At 39.3% G+C, this 17,297-nt stretch overlaps 1 protein-coding gene across 2 annotated transcripts in view; it reads right to left on the bottom strand.

Annotated features, from left to right (window-relative positions):
- Positions 1-6,533: 6,533 nt before the first annotated feature.
- rock1 (Rho associated coiled-coil containing protein kinase 1) overlaps positions 6,534-17,297 on the bottom strand; it is an 86,695-nt gene continuing 75,931 nt past the window's right edge. Inside the window, exons 33-34 of one of the 2 annotated variants that reach the window (XM_008108647.3) lie at positions 11,838-11,894; positions 6,534-9,450 (exon numbers count right to left, since the gene is read on the bottom strand). In XM_008108647.3, coding sequence (XP_008106854.1) covers positions 9,447-9,450; positions 11,838-11,894 — 61 coding nt within the window. In that variant the 3' untranslated portion in view covers positions 6,534-9,446. The remainder of the gene's footprint in view (positions 9,451-11,837; positions 11,895-17,297) is intronic. The other variant, XM_003219652.4, reaches the window with a different exon arrangement.

Raw genomic sequence — 17,297 nt, 5'->3', positions numbered from 1 at the left:
AAAGAATGCCTCTACTGCTAGGTTAGAATGAATGGGCAAACATGGGCCCTCCCTCTAGATGTTTTGGACTTCGACTCCCACCATTCCTAACAGCCTCAGGCCCTTTAACAGCTTAAGCAGCTGAGGGGGGGGGGGGGGGGAGAAAGGGACCTGAGACTAGGAATAGTGGGAGTTAGAGTCCTAAACACCTGGAGGGAGGGCCCAAGTTTGCCCATGCCTGGTGTCGAATTGTTTATTTAAAATATTTATATTCTGCCTTTCTCCCTCCGAAGGGGACTCAGGGCAGAGCACAACATATATAGGGCAAACATTTAATGCCAGAACATAAAATAAACCATAAATATAAATAAAAACTAAAATCAGTTATCTTCACATTAAAAACATTATTTAAAACCATCACAAGTCAGCCGTGAAATTTCCTATTGCTGCCATTATTGCACTGCCCCATAGGCTTGGTCCCACAGCCAGGTCTTTACCATTTTTCTAAAGGACAGGAGGGAGGGGACTGATCTAATCTCGCCAGGGAGGGAGTTCCATATCCGGGGGGCAATCACTGAGAAGGTCCTGTCTTTCATCTCTGCCAATCACACTCTGTGGCGGGACCGAGAGCAGGGCCTCCCTGGAATATCTTAATCTCCGTGGTGGTTCATAGAGGGAGATGCGTTTGGACAGGTTAACTGGGCCAGGCTAGTTTAGGGCTTTATAGGCCAAAGCCAGCAATTTGATTGTGCTTGGTAGCTAACTGGCAGCCAATGGAGCTGACGCAACTGTTGTTTGCTCCCTGTACGCTGCCCCAGTTATTAACCTGGCTACCTCTCGTTGGACTATTTGGAGCTTCCAAACAGTCTTCAAAGGCAACCCCACATAGAGTGCATTGCAGAAGTCTATCCTAGATGTAACAAGAATGTGGACCACCATGACTAAGTCTGACTTCTCAAGAACTGGTGCACAAGTTTTAATTGTGCAAAAGCCCCCCTAGCCACCACAGAAACCTGAGGTTCCAGGCTCAGCGATGAGTCTGGAAGGACTCCCAAGTTGTGAACCTGAACCTTCAAGGGGCGTGTAACCCCATCCAGCACAGGCTGTAATCTTATATATACCCTTATATATTCAGCCTTACGACCGACCAGGAGGTCCTCTGTCTTGTCTGGATTCAATATGTTCGCTTCATCCAGACCATCACAGCGGCCAGGCACTGGTTCACGACCTGGACAACCTCCATAGCATCTGATGAAAAGGAATAGTAAGAGTTGGACGTCATCGGCATACAGATGACATTGAACTCCAAAACTCCGGATGATCTCTCCCAGTGGCTTGCACTGTGGAATCTTTAACCTTGGGCTTCTAGGAAACTGGGGGAAACCATGATTTTGATAGATTCCATTTGGAAGCTCATAGGTTCTTGCAATTATTTATGTGCGATTAGTAATATACTCTATTTATATTGTACTCTATCTCCCCGGAGGGGACTCAGAGCGGATTACAGAAATATACATGGCTAACATTCATTGCCGTTTCATAATTACCAACAAAGGCAGGCTGTACATATACAAGAGGCAAGGCTTCCCTGCGTTTTTTCATCTCCGGCATCTGGAGGCTGTGCTCGACTCAGCCATGGGGAGTTGCTGTTGTTCTATTTTCCATGCTGAGGAGCCTGTTGTCCATGGATGCCTTTCTGATCAAACTGCCGGCATGTTTTTCAAGGTGCACCTTTTACCTCCCTGCTGAAGCGGTACCTATTTATCTACTGCCGCTGACACTCGCTGATGTATTTTATGAATGTTTATTTTATTGTTTTAATTATATATGCTGTTGTGTTCTATTTTTATCTGTTGATTCTTGGGCTCGGTCCCCATGTGAACCACTCCAAGTCCCCTCGGGGACATGGAGGCGGGTTATAAAGTATTATTATTATTATTATTATTATTATTATTATTATTATTATTATTATTATTATTATTATTCACACTGTTGTTTTCAAATTGCTAGGTAAACAGATGCTAGGCCTGATGGTGAGAGCTCATCCTGACCCGTGGGTCGAACTGCCAACCTTCCGATCGACATTATTTTCAGTAGCTGTGCTAGCCATGGCCCCTCTATTCTGCCTTGGTTAGACCATACCTGGAATACTGTGTCCAATTCTGGGCTTGGCAGTTTAAGGGACAAGCTGGAACGTGCTCAGAGGAAGGCCACCAAAATGATCAAGGGTCTGGAGAACACGCGCTATGAGGAGCTTCTTAAAGAGCTGGGCATGTTTAACCTGCAGAAGAGAAGGCTGAGAGGAGACATGATGGCCGTATGTCAATATGTGAGAGGAAATCATAGGGAGGGAGTAAGCTTGTTTTTGTTTTTTTGCTGCCCTGGAGACTAGGGCACGGAACAATGGCTTCAAACTACAGGAAAGGAGATTCCACTTGAACATTAGGAAGAACTTCCTCACTGTGAGAACTGTTCAGCAGTGGAACTCTCTGCACCAAAGTGTGGTAGAGGCTCCTTCTTTGGAGACTTTTGAACAGAGGCTAGATGTCCATCTGCCGAGAGTGCTTTGAATGTAATTTTCTTGCTTCTTGGCAGGGGGTTGGACTGCATGGCCCATGAGGTCTCTTCCAAACCTATGATTCTATTTATTTATTCATTCATTCATTCATTCATCTCCCACTTTGTCTCTCCAAACGGTGACTCAAAGCGGCTCACAATCAAAAACATTACAACTTAAAATAATAATACAAAAACAATAAAACTTTGTTTGTACCCCGCCCCATTTCCCAACAAGGGACTCAGAGTAACTTACAGACATAAACATAATAAATAAACAATCCAATTAATAACATAACCAATTACACAATCAAAATTAACACAAGACAGACCAGCCCATAAGCTACTTTATTAAACCAATTAACCATTTAAACTATTAGACAATAAAAACAATTTAAACTGCTGTTAACATCCAACCCATGGCATTAATATTATACAACCATAAAACAGTATATCATTATATATTATCAATAGATTTATATTTAATATATTAGTATTATTGTGTTACAAAACTATTATTAGTATTACATTGTATTATGTTATATTATTATTAATGTATGTATATATTATTAGCATAGCACAATATTAGTATTATATATTATTATATTGTACTATACCACTATCCTGCAATATAATTAGTAATATTACATGTAATATATAATATACAATTATTGTATTATTATACTATTATATTGTACTATATTAGTATACCACTATATAATACACTACCAGTATATTATACTATTGGTATTATATAATATATTGTACTATATCATAAGTTATATATATTATATTACATTAATATTATATATATTAGTATTAGTACATTACAATGTTATTTCTATATACAGTAGAGTCTCACTTATCCAAGCCATTTTTGTAGTCAATGTTTTCAGTATATCGTGATATTTTGGTGCTAAATTTGTAAATACAGTAATTACAACATAATATTACTGCGTATTGAACTGCTTTTTCTGTCAAATGTGTTGTATAACATCATGTCTTGGTGCTTAATTTGTAAAATCATAACCTAATTTGATCTTTAATAAGCTTTTCCTTAATCCCTCCTTATTATCCAAGATATTTTCTTATCCAAGCTTCTGCCGGCCCATTTAGCTTGGATAAGTGAGACTCTACTGTATTTTATTTTACATTATGTTGGCATTCAGGAAGAGTCTAAAAACCTTCCATTTCAAGGAAGTCATCAGAGGAAACTACTGATATCTGAAGGTTAGGAAGGCCCTTCAACTTTGTTACGTATTATCAGGTTGGTTTTTAAATGAATGTTATTGGGGTTTTAATTAGTGTTTCACAGCATTTGCTAATATTTATACTTTGAACTTGTTTTTGATTTTTGTATTGTATGTTTGTACTGGCTGTAAGTCACCTTGGGCTCTTGACTGGGGAAAGGCGGGGTATACATTTCATGAATAAAAAATAAATTCAAATTATGTTGGTAATTGGCTTGACACTTTGTAACCATGTGCCAAAAGATGACATCCATCAAAGACTAGGCATAAAAGAGATCAGCAACAAAATGCAGGAAGCAAGACTACAGTGGTACGGCCATGTCATCAGAAGAGAACCAACATCAGTAGCACAAACATCACTACATTTGGAGATTGCAGGACAACAAGCACGTAGATGGCCAAAGAAAAGATGGATGCAAACCATCAATTTTACACTCTAAAATGAACACACTGTAGAATTAATGCTTTAACCTTAAGCCAGGAAACTGGAGAAAACCCTGGTTTTATCGACTCCTTTTAAAAGCTCATAGGTTCTTGTGATCGTTTTTTAAAAAATGTGTTTCTAATCTACTCAGTAAACAAAAATATATCAAATGTACCCAGTTGCTGGGAGAAAACAAATCCACCTCAAAGCCAATGACAATTTGGTGCAATTTGGTGGTTCTGTTATGTACAAAATGTGTTTTCAGTTTTTCAATATTTAAATACAGCTGATTCACATGAAAGTCAATGGAGCATAATTTTTCCCATGCTTTAATTGGCCTGGGAAGAAGTCCGAAAGGGCAATTTAGGCCAACATCTGGCTAAATACAATACTACACTGTACAATCTGCCCTCCACATTTGCTGGTGTTCAGGTTATAAAACCTGAGGCTTCCAGCATGACTCTAGGAAACATGTTAGAAACTGACCATAGAATTGCATTGGAGAATCTAGAGATTCCTAGAGTTGTTCCCTCTAGAAATCTCTAGGCTCTCTGACAAATAATGTTGACTATAGAGACACACTGGAGCACCTATAGCCTCCTAAAGAGAACATTATTAATCAAATCTGTGAAAGTCAAAAACTGCAATTGTAGGGTGAGCTATAACAGCAGGGCTATATTATTTTTTCAGCCCAACCTGACAAGTGAGAACAAAAGCAATGGATGAAATGACAGGGTTGTTAGAAGCTCTTCTTGGCTTCGACTTTAATCACATCTTCCAAATGTCTATTATCAGCGTACAGCACTGCTGTTACTGTAAAATACCAAAGAGCCAGATTTCCATGATTCATCAAGGATGACATGGCAGAACTGTCACCCCTCCAAATTAAAGAGTTTCTGATGATGGTGATCCTAAGATGAACCTACCATGGGTTTTGTTGGAAAGATTTGTTCAGATGGTTTGCCATTCTCTGAGGCTGAGAGAGTGTAACTTGCACAAGGTCACTCAGTGGGCCCCTGTGGCTTTCCTGTGCTTGAGCCATAGTCTAATGCTCAAACTGATATACCATGCTGTCCCCATTCTGTACCCGTATCCAGAGCCATTTTAAAAAGGGTTTATGATCTCACGGTGCAACTTTAGTAGATCAGAGTGCCAGTTTTTTGCTCTTGGGACCTTCCGAAGACTGCTAAGACTACCAACAAATGAAAAGGCAAAATCTGGCTTTGAAAATCTGTTTGCAGGTGTATAAATAGTAAGCAAACTGACAAAGCACATTTTTTACTCCAATTGATTTGCTTTTTATTGGAAAAACAGTTGTCAGGGAGAGTTAAGGCCCACAAAATAACAATATGGGCCTACCTGGTTTGATATGTGTCATCCAGATTTGTATGATTGTATCTGCAGTCTGATCTACTAATCTCTGTATTTATATACAACTACTGGGGGGAAACTGAAATATTTCCATCAAGCTTCCAAATTATGACTAGTAACTGAGAGTTGATTTAAATATGTTGTAAGAACAGAATATATGAACTTTGACAGAAAGGTACATTGGGGTGATATAAACATTCTGTCTGCAATATTTGTCTGTGGTAACTGTATTACATACAGCATTGCAGTTAATGAATAAGCAAATGTGAATGAGAAAGAATAGTAATAAACCTCTGGACACAGAAAAACAGTCATTAACTGTTGGGAAGGTAGGAGATTAGGAATCTGGCCCAAATCCAGTACCTTAGTATGGGAATGCCCAGTCAGTGCTTGCTGGCAAATTTTTAAGTAGAAGCAGTCAGCTGAAGCCTTTGAAAAAATGGAAAAGCAGACTAGTTTTTATGTGCTTAAAACACATTCCCCATCACAAAATTTCTCCCTTCTCAATTTAGTATCTTATTGTGAACTAAAGGGGAAAAAGATATGAATACACAAGTTCATGCATAGGATGAGATGAAAACACGTTTTCGTGTAGTTGATGTTCTTAGCAATATTCTTTTGGGATTAATGTTATGTACTAAATAATTGGAAGCCGGTATTCTTGAACAAAAATCTTTAATTCCTCTTCTATCCTTTCAAGGGCAAGAAATTCCAGAGTCCATTCTCTTTCCTCTGGAATCAGAGGCTTAAGGACGCCCTTACACTGCAATATACTCTCTGCTGAAAAGAACATCAACTGCAATGAATATTTATCAGCAAATCCCTTTCCCAAGTACAATGTTAAAAAGATGTCATAAAATACATGTGGTAGATGTTCAGTTTTACTGATATTGAGAACCCACTTCAGAAATGTGACCATGACATTTTAAAGATAAAGAAAGTAACTTCTGTGGCACTTTAAAGACTCATTGGTTTATTGCAGCATAATGTTTTACAGGCAACAGCTACTCCAAATAATTCATGAAACGGACTGGTAACATGGTAGATATATACATACGGATTGAGGAACACCAGAGAACAAACCAACGAAGTGAGAACAATATTGGAAATACAGAACAGTTTGTTAACAATATGAAGTTTAAAATGGAGAATTAAAACACCAACATACTGACACTGCACGGAGAAGCCTGACACCAAAATCCAGAACTAGTCAGGAATTAGATTTTTACATGTTGTCACACTGACCAAACCACCTGGACATTCTAAATTTAGGGCTTAGGCATAATTCTCCAGAATGTAGTAGATGAAATTGCTAAATGATTTGTGGTTTAGAATCTGTTTTTTCATCTTCTTCGTAGGTGTCCCTCATCTCCTTGAGAGAGAAAAAAAACTCTGGCAACAGGGTTGTAAATTGCACATTTATGGGTACTGCATATACCCATTTATAAATAAACATTTTGATGTATTCATGGAAACTGTATACAATAAACCATTCAAGAAGACACAATAGTTAAATATCGCACCTTTTGAATCAGGGAAAAAACATTAACCATTAGTTTGCTGGCCTTTTTTCTTCACCTCCTCCTTCAGATCATTCCTCCATCTCTTTACTATACCTAGACAACCCTCCCTTAGTTCCCACTGTTTGCCTACTACAATCCTCTGAATCCATTTAAGTTCCTTAAAGTTCCTCACCTCTCTGCTTCCTTTCTTAATTCTTTTTATGCCACATCTCATGTCTTGACTACCAAAATTATCATATCCTTTTCTCCCTTCCTCACACTTGCTCCATACTCTGCCATGTTACTCTCTGTACCTACAACAGCTTTGCTTCTTACTATCAGAAACCATTTCCACAACCTTCTTCACAACCTTCTTCAAACCCTTTAAAATCACTTCAGAACAATTCTGGCCTTCTTCATGGTTTTCCTTCCAACCCAACTCCTCTTAAACCTTCCCACTATTCATTGTCAATCTTTTCTGGCCAGCCCCATCTGATCTTACTTAGAGTCCATGTTAGTTTTGAATAATAAACAAACGGTATGATGTCTGGAATGATGCAGAACATGCTTGACATATGTTTATTATTAACCAAGATTTAATTATAAATTAAAAAGATATGTAAATATTATTTTAAAGAGCTGTGTACCTGATAATTTTTTAATGAAAAATCACTGTGTTAAGTAAACGGAATTTGCCTCCTGACATGTCAAAATAAATTCTTCAAAATCCTATGCGATTTTTTCTACTTTACCCTGTATTAAAATGCAGTATGACATTATAAAATGTAACTTTAAAAAATTATCAAGTTTGTATCAGATTTAAATATGCTGATAGTTAATCTGTTTGTAAAGCATAATAATTTCCAAAACTTCCTAGGAAGTGTATTCTGGAGAAAAATACCACAGTTATTTTCAAAATAGCTCTTCCATAAATTATTTTTTTCTGTATTAAATGAGCATGGATCATTACTGTATTATATAGGATATGTTTATTACACATCCATTAGTGCGGCTTTCAACACTACTTGAAACGTGTTTGAATCGCCTTGAGGACGAATCAGTTTTCCAGTGCTTCATATTTAATACACAACTGCAAAGCCATTATAAATTATTGAAGAGGTATTTGGTTAAAAAATAAAATAAACCATACTGCTCATACCACAATAATATTGCTACAAAGCAAGAATTCAAATTATTCTATTCCTTTACTGTCTTGAATTTTAAATTCTTGTAGGTGTTTTATTTCTTTTCATGGTATAAGATTTTATTATCTTTCATATACTGATTAAAATATCTCTTGGTAACATGTGGATTCATTCAAAATTGTACACTGGAAAACAGAACTAGAACCTACCATATTTTGATCCAATAAAACCACCAACACACAATACTAAATAGTTGAGACTTCTATACATTTGACATGGCAGTAAAACAAATCTCAGATAAGGCACTAAATGGGCAACATCCATCAAAAGTGTTCTAACAATAATTTACATTTCAAACAGTGCATACATTTTGTGTGTTTGTGTGTGCTGTAATCTGCACTTCAAACTGTTAATGCAATATGTTATACAAATTATAGAAAAATTATGTACCAAAATATGCTTCCAAACTCATTATTTTAACTGTTAGTTCTAATGCTTTCTAGAAGTACAATTTTGTATGGCTTGGCAACAATGCATAGATTATATGTAATTATTCATTTTCTCCCCCCTTTACAAATATGCAGAATTAGTATTTTGTAAAGCAAAATATGTAACACTTTGAGCGGACTCGTAATCAATTATTAGCATTAAAAACAATGCAGAAAAGGCACTGAAGTTCAAGTGATTATATACGGCTTTGTTTTTCAAGCAAATGTTGCTGTTTTCATCAGCACAGCTTCGAGTCTTCAAAGGAAATTCAGTTCTCAGTTTGAGATACCTTCTTTCTATACTGAAGTCTGTGTGCATATCCCAAAATAAATACCCCTCCCACAGGGTAAATAGTCCTCTTATTCTCACTGATAGGAGAAAAGTTCACCGCATTCCATCAAGATTGACAGGCATTTTTTATTTTATTTTTTCTGAAATCCAAAAAAAGGCAGCAATTTTAACCTTATTTCTAGCTAAGCTTTATTTGCTTTTACTTGCATTACACAGTAATAATTAATCTAATCTATTCTTAAGGCAAACCCGCAATAAGACACCCTCAGCGTGCTTTTTATGCCAAAGCAAGGAGGAGAGAGTAATAGCAGTCTTAGCCCTGAAGCCAGTAAATGACGCATTGGAAGGAATAACCCATCTGCACTGTTCGGCATGGTGAAAAAAGCCCAGCTTTCTCAGATTGCACCGTGCCAGATCCCATGAAGAATTGCACATGTTGTTAACTGCAATAAATAACAGAAAAAGGGTAAAGACACCATTAGAATTGCCTCAATAAAACTATACAGTATTTGGATTTAACACAACAACGATATTTCAGATTCCTTAAGCTGCTCTTCTAAGCACTGTATTATTCCACAATTATGAAGTCAGTTACAATATGTTGCTTCATATCCTATTCGCCGTTCTTCATTTATTAAAAAAAAACACCTTTAACATTAAGCTGTGTTTTAACAGTACTGTAAAAGAAAAAAACACCCTCACAGTCCTATATATACCATTGTAAAATTCCGAAGTACATAATTCTTGCATAGATTTTAGGAGTTTACTAATTTCTACAACTATCATAGTAATATTTACTGTTATTCCTAGAACAGTCTGACATTATAGTGAAACACCATGGCTGGCACTGAATTTCACATAAATACCAAGCATTCTTCATAGCTTTTCAAGACTTAATTGATTACATCTTAATCCAAACAATGTTGGGAAATTATTAGTCAACAGATATCCTCTCAGTAGTCTTTGCATTAATGCTGAGTCTCTTCTGTCTTAATCTTGTTTTGTTACCAGGAGCATGCCAGCAACAGCTTATAACACATAGGAGAGGCAGGCTCCTGCAGTACTAAAAGCAATACTTGTAGAAAAGGGGGGGGGGGAAGCATAGAGCTACTCTGTCACAAACAAAAATGTATTAGGCATTCACATGCATGCTAAAAAAGTATTCTTAATCATGCAGACTCGTATCTCTTCCAATATCCCATATGATCACCATCTGACACCCTGAGCGAATGTGTGGTCCACTTGTATATTTATGTCCCCAACTAGTCAGCAGTTCCAGTTTAACTCCTTTAAGGAGCTTTGTTCACATTTAGACAATATTTGCCACAGAATCCTCTTCCAAAATGTTACAGCTCCCACTCAAATGGAAAAGACCAAGACAGCTACAAAAAAAAGCCAGACAATGAAGAATGCCCCCCTGACAATATGCAAAAAGGATTGCAATTTTATTCAAATTATTCACAGATCAGCTGCCTAAAGAACAGTGATCCCATGGGTGGGATGAGTATCTTTGGAGAATAGGTACATAACGATAAAATTTATTAATTAAAATTCTTTAAACCACTCTGTAAGGAAAGTTCAGTATTATTCGAGGCAGACTTGGTACATTGATGTACTGCCTAAGGCCATCTAATAAATTACCTCAAATATGAGATTTGAATTGGAGATGTCCTATAATACTGTAATACAAATTTATTTAGTTTCAAGATGACAACAATGCAAAGCTGCACCCAGAATAAGACCTTCCCATCCAGGACACAAGAGCACACGAAGCTATCTGTTCTTTTTTTTTTAAAAAAAGATATTTTTAAAGGCATTTTAAAGACCTGGATCAATTAAAAGGTCATTATTTAATGTTCAAATGTCCAAAAATATGCTAGCATAAACATTTCCATGGGAAGTGTTCTGTAGGTGTTATATAACCACTGTTTTGTAAGTATTACGCCACAACCTAGTAAAGATCCCACTCATGAATAAAGCCTCTGAAGTAGATGTAAGTACATAGGACATAGTAGAAAGTAGCATTTTGGATAACATTACTCAAATCTCCATAGTCTAAAGACTTCATGTAGAAACTGACTTGAGAAATGGATTGGTAGCCAGTGCAGTTAATAAGGGGTCAAAATGACCAGCCCCAGTAGCAGTATTGAAGCAATTTTTAAAGCAAGCATAGTGCTTGAATGGAAGAACTCTTAGAAGCCCCATGGAGCTTAATATAGCCTTCTTTAAGAAAGAAAATAGTCAAGACAAATGCAGAAATGCCAAAATAAAAACAAATGAGCTACTTTATTTTTCTCCCTGCAAAATTGTAAGACAATACAATTAATGCACAACAACCTACAGTTTTATCCAAGATACCTCATTTTACCTAAGTATACTCAGTTTTGAACAATATCCTCATTATTACAATGCTGGGCTAGAAACTGCCATAGGTCTTTTCAAATGAGATTGTGGTGTGAATAATAAAAGACACCTTTACCACAAGAGTAGAGCAGAGTTAGAAAGCATATTAAGGAGATGTATTTGTTGTAAGAATGGATTCCATCACCATCACATATTCTTCACAGCACAATTTAAACTGTTGTGAAAATATGCATACTGTTCTCCCGCCAACAGTTTCAAGAAGAACACACAGAGTCAACAAAGATTCTGAGCAGCTGATCTGCAAAGATCCAAAGAAAGAGAAAAGAGCAGATCTCTAAAAAACAGTTTGAAAAAAGTATTAGTTATTATAAGAAAACTCCTTCTCCTTAGCAGAAGAAAGCAATTCTGCTTTCTTACTACTGTCACACAAGAGACGTGCCAGGGTTTAAAAGCAAACGTTACTCACCAGTAACTTGAATTTTCTGAATGGGTAATGTCCCCCATAGATCCATACTCCTTTGACCTATTGAAATTTAGAAATTATCATTTCGTGACAATTTAATTATAAAGAGTGGTGTTTGTACACTCCATATGGAAAATGATGGTCTAGGAAAAGTGAATATAAGAAAGATGCTGAATGTAAGAGAGATGCTAGTCCAAAGTTTCAATTTATGACCAGCACAAAAGAGAGAGAGAAACAAATGAGCTGTTTTGTCAAGAAGATATTTTCCCTTTCAAATTTTTTTCTCTCCTAAAGAATGTTCAATCAAGCTATGTTAAGACAAATAATTTTAAAAGATCCCAGACCTAAGTAAAGAGATTCAGAGACATAGGATGTAAGACTTTCTGATACAAGGCTTTAACTAAACACCTTTTAATGAAAGAAAAGCCTAAAAGAAACTAAAGGCAGTTCTAAATACTAGAATTATGGTAGCACGTTCTGCTCTTAGAAAAATGCAGATCATGTTTTATCTGCATTAACTGATGTGTTGTATATATCTATCTGTATGCTCTAAATGCCTGCATTTTTGACACAGATTGACTAGGTACTTTTGCTTTCCTTCCATAACTATTTTATACTTCATATAGACAAGAAAGAAAATATTCACTGTAAGTTTTACATTATATTTTAATGGCTATCAGAAAATACTAAAAAAAAATCATCCAAAGAGAAATTAAAATTAAGACAGTTAATAGAAAGAATGACATAAAACTGTAATGCAACCTAATACTTATGAATTAATTATACATTTTAAGTGTTTTATTTCTACTATACTCTTCAAATGTTGAAGGCAGCTTAATGCTTCATAAAACCACAATAAATGTAAAACTAGAAAACATCAACCTGCAATAACAATTAAACTTTTCTGAGGTGTTCAAACAGTAACAATCACCATTAAGACCGTTCTGAGAGCCTTGACCAAACACAGACATTGAGTCAGTTTTGTAGCATTTGTTTATTTTTACTTATTTACACTAATGTTTAATTAGTTTCAAGAATATTAATGTACTACAAGCCCTTAAGACTTGGAAGAAGATGATGAATAAGAATGCTAAAGAAGAAGGCAGTGACATTCTGACAACTGAGGAAGGAGAGCTCTTAAGAAACTCATCGAGGCTGACACTAATAATCTGACAATAACCCTCAGATCTGCAAAATCCAAATTTCTGTGGTGTAGAGTAGACCGAGCTCCTTCTTTCTGGTGCACTGCTTACCACTCCAATACACAATATAAAATGCAAACAAAATGCCAAAATGTTCAGGCAAAACTATGGCATCTTTGGTTTTAAACAAATAAGTAACCTAGCAAAGAATTGATCTCATAAAGAATCAGGATTGGATTTTTGTTATAATTTAAATGTAAATTCTTTCCTAACTATGCATTTTTTGTGTTAAAGAAAACAACTGTTTTCATCAGTAAATCATTTCTGCTTCCTGAAATTGCCATACAGAAAATACAGAACGCTAAAAGTAGCTTTCTCGAAGAATGCAAACTGTCAAGGACCATGTATAAATACAATGAAGAAAATAAGTATACAATAATGCATAAGACCAGAGGACTATAACTTAGTGAAAAAAATCCTTTCTCCTAAAAATGGTTTGAATTTTACAAGAACTTATCATCATATGGAATAAGAATAAAATATTACTAACATGTCTTCTGTGTGAGGCACATATGTACAGAACAAACTAAAGCAACAGAATGAAGAAAGGGAATAAAAAACAGAAAAGGGTTGGTACAACAAGGAAATCTAAATTAAACTCACAGCAGTGCTTTAAAACAAATTATGATACACCCTTTTTGTAATGAGTCTAGTATTCAGTATGCTAAAAAGATCAGTTGCAATTACATCCCTAAGGATCAGAAAAGAATGGTTGCTTACCTGTAACCGTGTTTCTTCAAGTGGTGATCTGTGAAATCCGCACATATGGTAGTAAATCCAGCGCATGCACAGCAGTTCGGAACCTATAGCAAGCTCTCTCACTTTAAGGCTATGGCCCCACCCTTCCTCCCCTGAGCCTCAGTTCCTCCACCCTGTAGAGGCAGAGTCACTGAGGCATAACAGTCAGTGGGGAGGACGGGTGGGGATGTGCGGATTTCACAGATCACCACTCGAAGAAACACGGTTACAGGTAAGCAATCATTCTTTCTCCTCCTTGGTGTCTGTGAAATTGCACATATGGTAGACTGACAAGCTACGTACCTTGGCTAGTGAGTGTCATGCCACCGCTGAAAAGAGGACCGCATGTCCAAACGCAGCTTGTCTCTTGGAAAGGACATCAAGCTTGTAGTGGGCAGCAAATGTCAGGGGAGTAGCCCAGGTTGCCGCCCTGCAGACATCCTCGAGTGGTACGCCACTCATGTAGGCCACTGATGATGCCGTGGCCCTTAATGGTGGCTGGAGGATCATTCCCAGCCATCTGGTAAGTGAGACTTATCGTAGCCTTTTTCCAGGCTGAGAGTTGCTGGGAGGAAACAGGGAGGCCTTCCCTGTCTGTCCTGTACTGTACTGTAAGAAAAGTATCGGAGACTTCCTGATGGACACCGTCCTATCCAAACAGAAGGCGAGGGCCCTTTGCACATCAAGTGAATGAAGAGCACGCTCCAAATCCATGGAGGGATTAGGGAAAAAAGCAGGCAAGACAATTCCTGAGACAAATGAAAAACCGTAGGCACTTTGGGAAGAAAACTGATGTCAGTGCATAGGACAACTTTATCTGCATGGAACCTTATGTAGGGTTTGTCTGCTCGAAGAGTGCACAACTCACCCGCCCTGCGGGTTGATGTAATTGCAACCAGGAATGCAGTTTTCCATGACCGATAAACTAGCTCAGTGGAGTGAAGAGGCTCAAATGGTGGCTGCTGCAGAGCCAAGAGGACAAGCTGCCATGCTGGTGGGGGGCCTGACTTGCGGACGGATGTTCCTGTAGCCCCGCAAGAAGAGTTGAACGAGTGGATCTCGTAAGCTGGATGGAAAATTGACTCTTCCGATAAGCTGAGATGGCTGCCAAATTACATTTTATGTAGGCCAGCCCACTTGCTGAGAGAGATACCAGGAAGTCCAAGAGCAGCAGTGTCGAGGAGGACAGGGGATCTGCATCGCGTTGGACAAAGGCAGTGAAGCATTTCCACTTGGCGGCATATGAAGACTTGGTGGAGTCATGATGGGCCGCAACCAAAATGGTAGTTATAGCTGTTGATAGTTGCGGGGCCTGATGCGCTACGCAGTCAGCCGCAACTGGTGAAGGTCCGGATGGAGCTTTCGTCCCGAGTGGGATGACAGGAGGTCTGACCTGCTACTCAGCCGGCTGACTTGGTTGCCGGACATGGAGAGGAGAAGAACATACCATGGTTAATGAGGCCACCAAGGGGCGATGAGGATGCAGTCTGCGTCATCTGCGTATATCTTCGCCACTATCCTGGTTAGAAGAGGGATTGGTGGAAACATGAAGAGGAGAGGGCCGTGCCATGTGTACTGGAAGGCATCTCCGAGACCGCTGCGAGATCCTCGGGGAAGCCTGGCGCACTAGAGGTCGCATTTCACGTTCTCTGGCGTCGCGAACATGTTGATGGTAAGGTTGAAGGAGGGGGCACATACTCCTGCTGGTGGTCAGATGGGAAAAGAGGGTCCTGCACAACATCTGGTTCCATGGATGTTGGGAGATCCAAAGCCTGGGTAAGGCGGAACATCAAGGCAGAGAAGGATGACGTGTCCTCTTTAGAAGTAGAATCAGGGTCATCCCTAGAAGCCTCCACATGTGGTGTGGCATGAGATGAGGTAGATATATTGTCTGACTCATGAGGGGACACAGTGGTCGGAGCCGTGATGGTATGCTCTGGAACATGAGCAGAGGCCACAGGCTTCGTTGGTTTGGAAGCTGGAATGGCCTGAGGGGCCGAATCCTGTGGAGGACCAAAGTAATATACTCTACCCCCAGGAGAATGGTATACATACTCTGAGGGGAGGGGTTGCAACTGATGATGGGTATGGTGGCCCATGTCATGCCTTGGAACTGACTCCTGGTAATGGTACCAAGGAGGGGTTTTGAACCCATAAGAGGGTTGGTACCGAGAAGAGGCAAAGAACTGCAAAGAATAAGATGCTGCTTCAGGGGAGCCTGACCTGGATCCATACAGCAGCCTCGGTACCATGGAGGAAGGAGAGGGAGAGTGTCGGTCCCAACAGGTCTCCAAGGGCTGCTGTAACGAGAGCGCTACATCGGTGAAGTCGAATTTGCCAGCCGGACGCCCCAGTCCCTCTGCCCATCAACGGGACAGCTTGTGGCGGCATCACCGCTGAGGGGGCCACATCCCCTGAGGGGAGCAAGGCCACCCCCACGTTCTCCTTCTGTGCGGCGTCCTTCAGCATGCGCATTGCCTCGGCGGAAGCAGATGGCCGCACTTTTGGTGTGGCCTCCTGGCCACACCCCTGCTCTTCCGGATGCGGAGCTGGCGTTGCCGCTTCCACCTCTGCAGTGTCTGCCTTGCTCCGCTTCTCCTTGGAGCGCCCCCTGGACGAGGATGGTAAGGGGGGCAATTCTGAGTAGCAGCATTTGCATAGCGTCGCAGAAGGCGCTGATGCTGCCAAGGCCGCAGAAGGTGGAGGAGGAGGAGCGGTGTGTAATGGCGGCAGCGGCTCAGAAGCAGTGCGGCATTCCAAAGAAGCAGCAGGAAAGAGGGCCTTCTCGTAAAGGAGAGCCTTTAGCCGCTCTTGGCGGTTCTTCCTGGCCTGAGGGATGAAGCCTTTACAAATATCACAAGTGTTAGTAGAGTGAGCCTCCCCCAAACACAGAAGGCACTTTGAGTGGCCATCTGAGTCAGCTAACTTCCTCCCACAGGAGCCGCACTTCTTAAAGGGTGCAGAAGACATACTGGCCTTAGAGTCATCTAAGAAATCCGGGTCAGGGCCATAAGCAAACAAGAATGGGCACCAGTCCGAGTCAAATCCAAAGGTAAGTTGTAGAGGTTTAGCCAAAAGAGTTGTCAATAACAGTCCTAGGTCTTAGCCGATGAAACAACTAATAGTGAAGAGAGCTGGTTCCTAACACTGCCTTTGCAAGGACAGAAAAAAGGAACTGAGACTAGATCCCCACCTGTTCCTTATGTATCCTCAGGGGAGGAAGGATGGGGCCATAGCCTTAAAGTGAGAGAGCTTGCTATAGGTTCCGAACTGCTGTGCATGCGCTGGATTACTACCATATGTGCGATTTCACAGACACCACAAAGGAGAAACATTATTATAGGATAATTTGGTGTTAATTTATTTGATAATAAGCAAAATCCACAGGACACAAGTTTAAAGAGGTATTTGTCACTGACTGTTGTTTAACTATACTCCTATGATACTCACTTCATTTCAATTACCCAACAAAATTCCAAGCTTATAATGACCATATATACTTGTGTATCAGTCAACCTCACAT

This window comes from Anolis carolinensis, chromosome 4 (assembly GCF_035594765.1).
Source record: "Anolis carolinensis isolate JA03-04 chromosome 4, rAnoCar3.1.pri, whole genome shotgun sequence".
Lineage (NCBI taxonomy): Eukaryota > Metazoa > Chordata > Lepidosauria > Squamata > Dactyloidae > Anolis > Anolis carolinensis.
The sequence above is the reverse complement of the archived record's forward strand: the minus strand, read 5'-3'. Positions and strand labels throughout refer to the sequence as shown.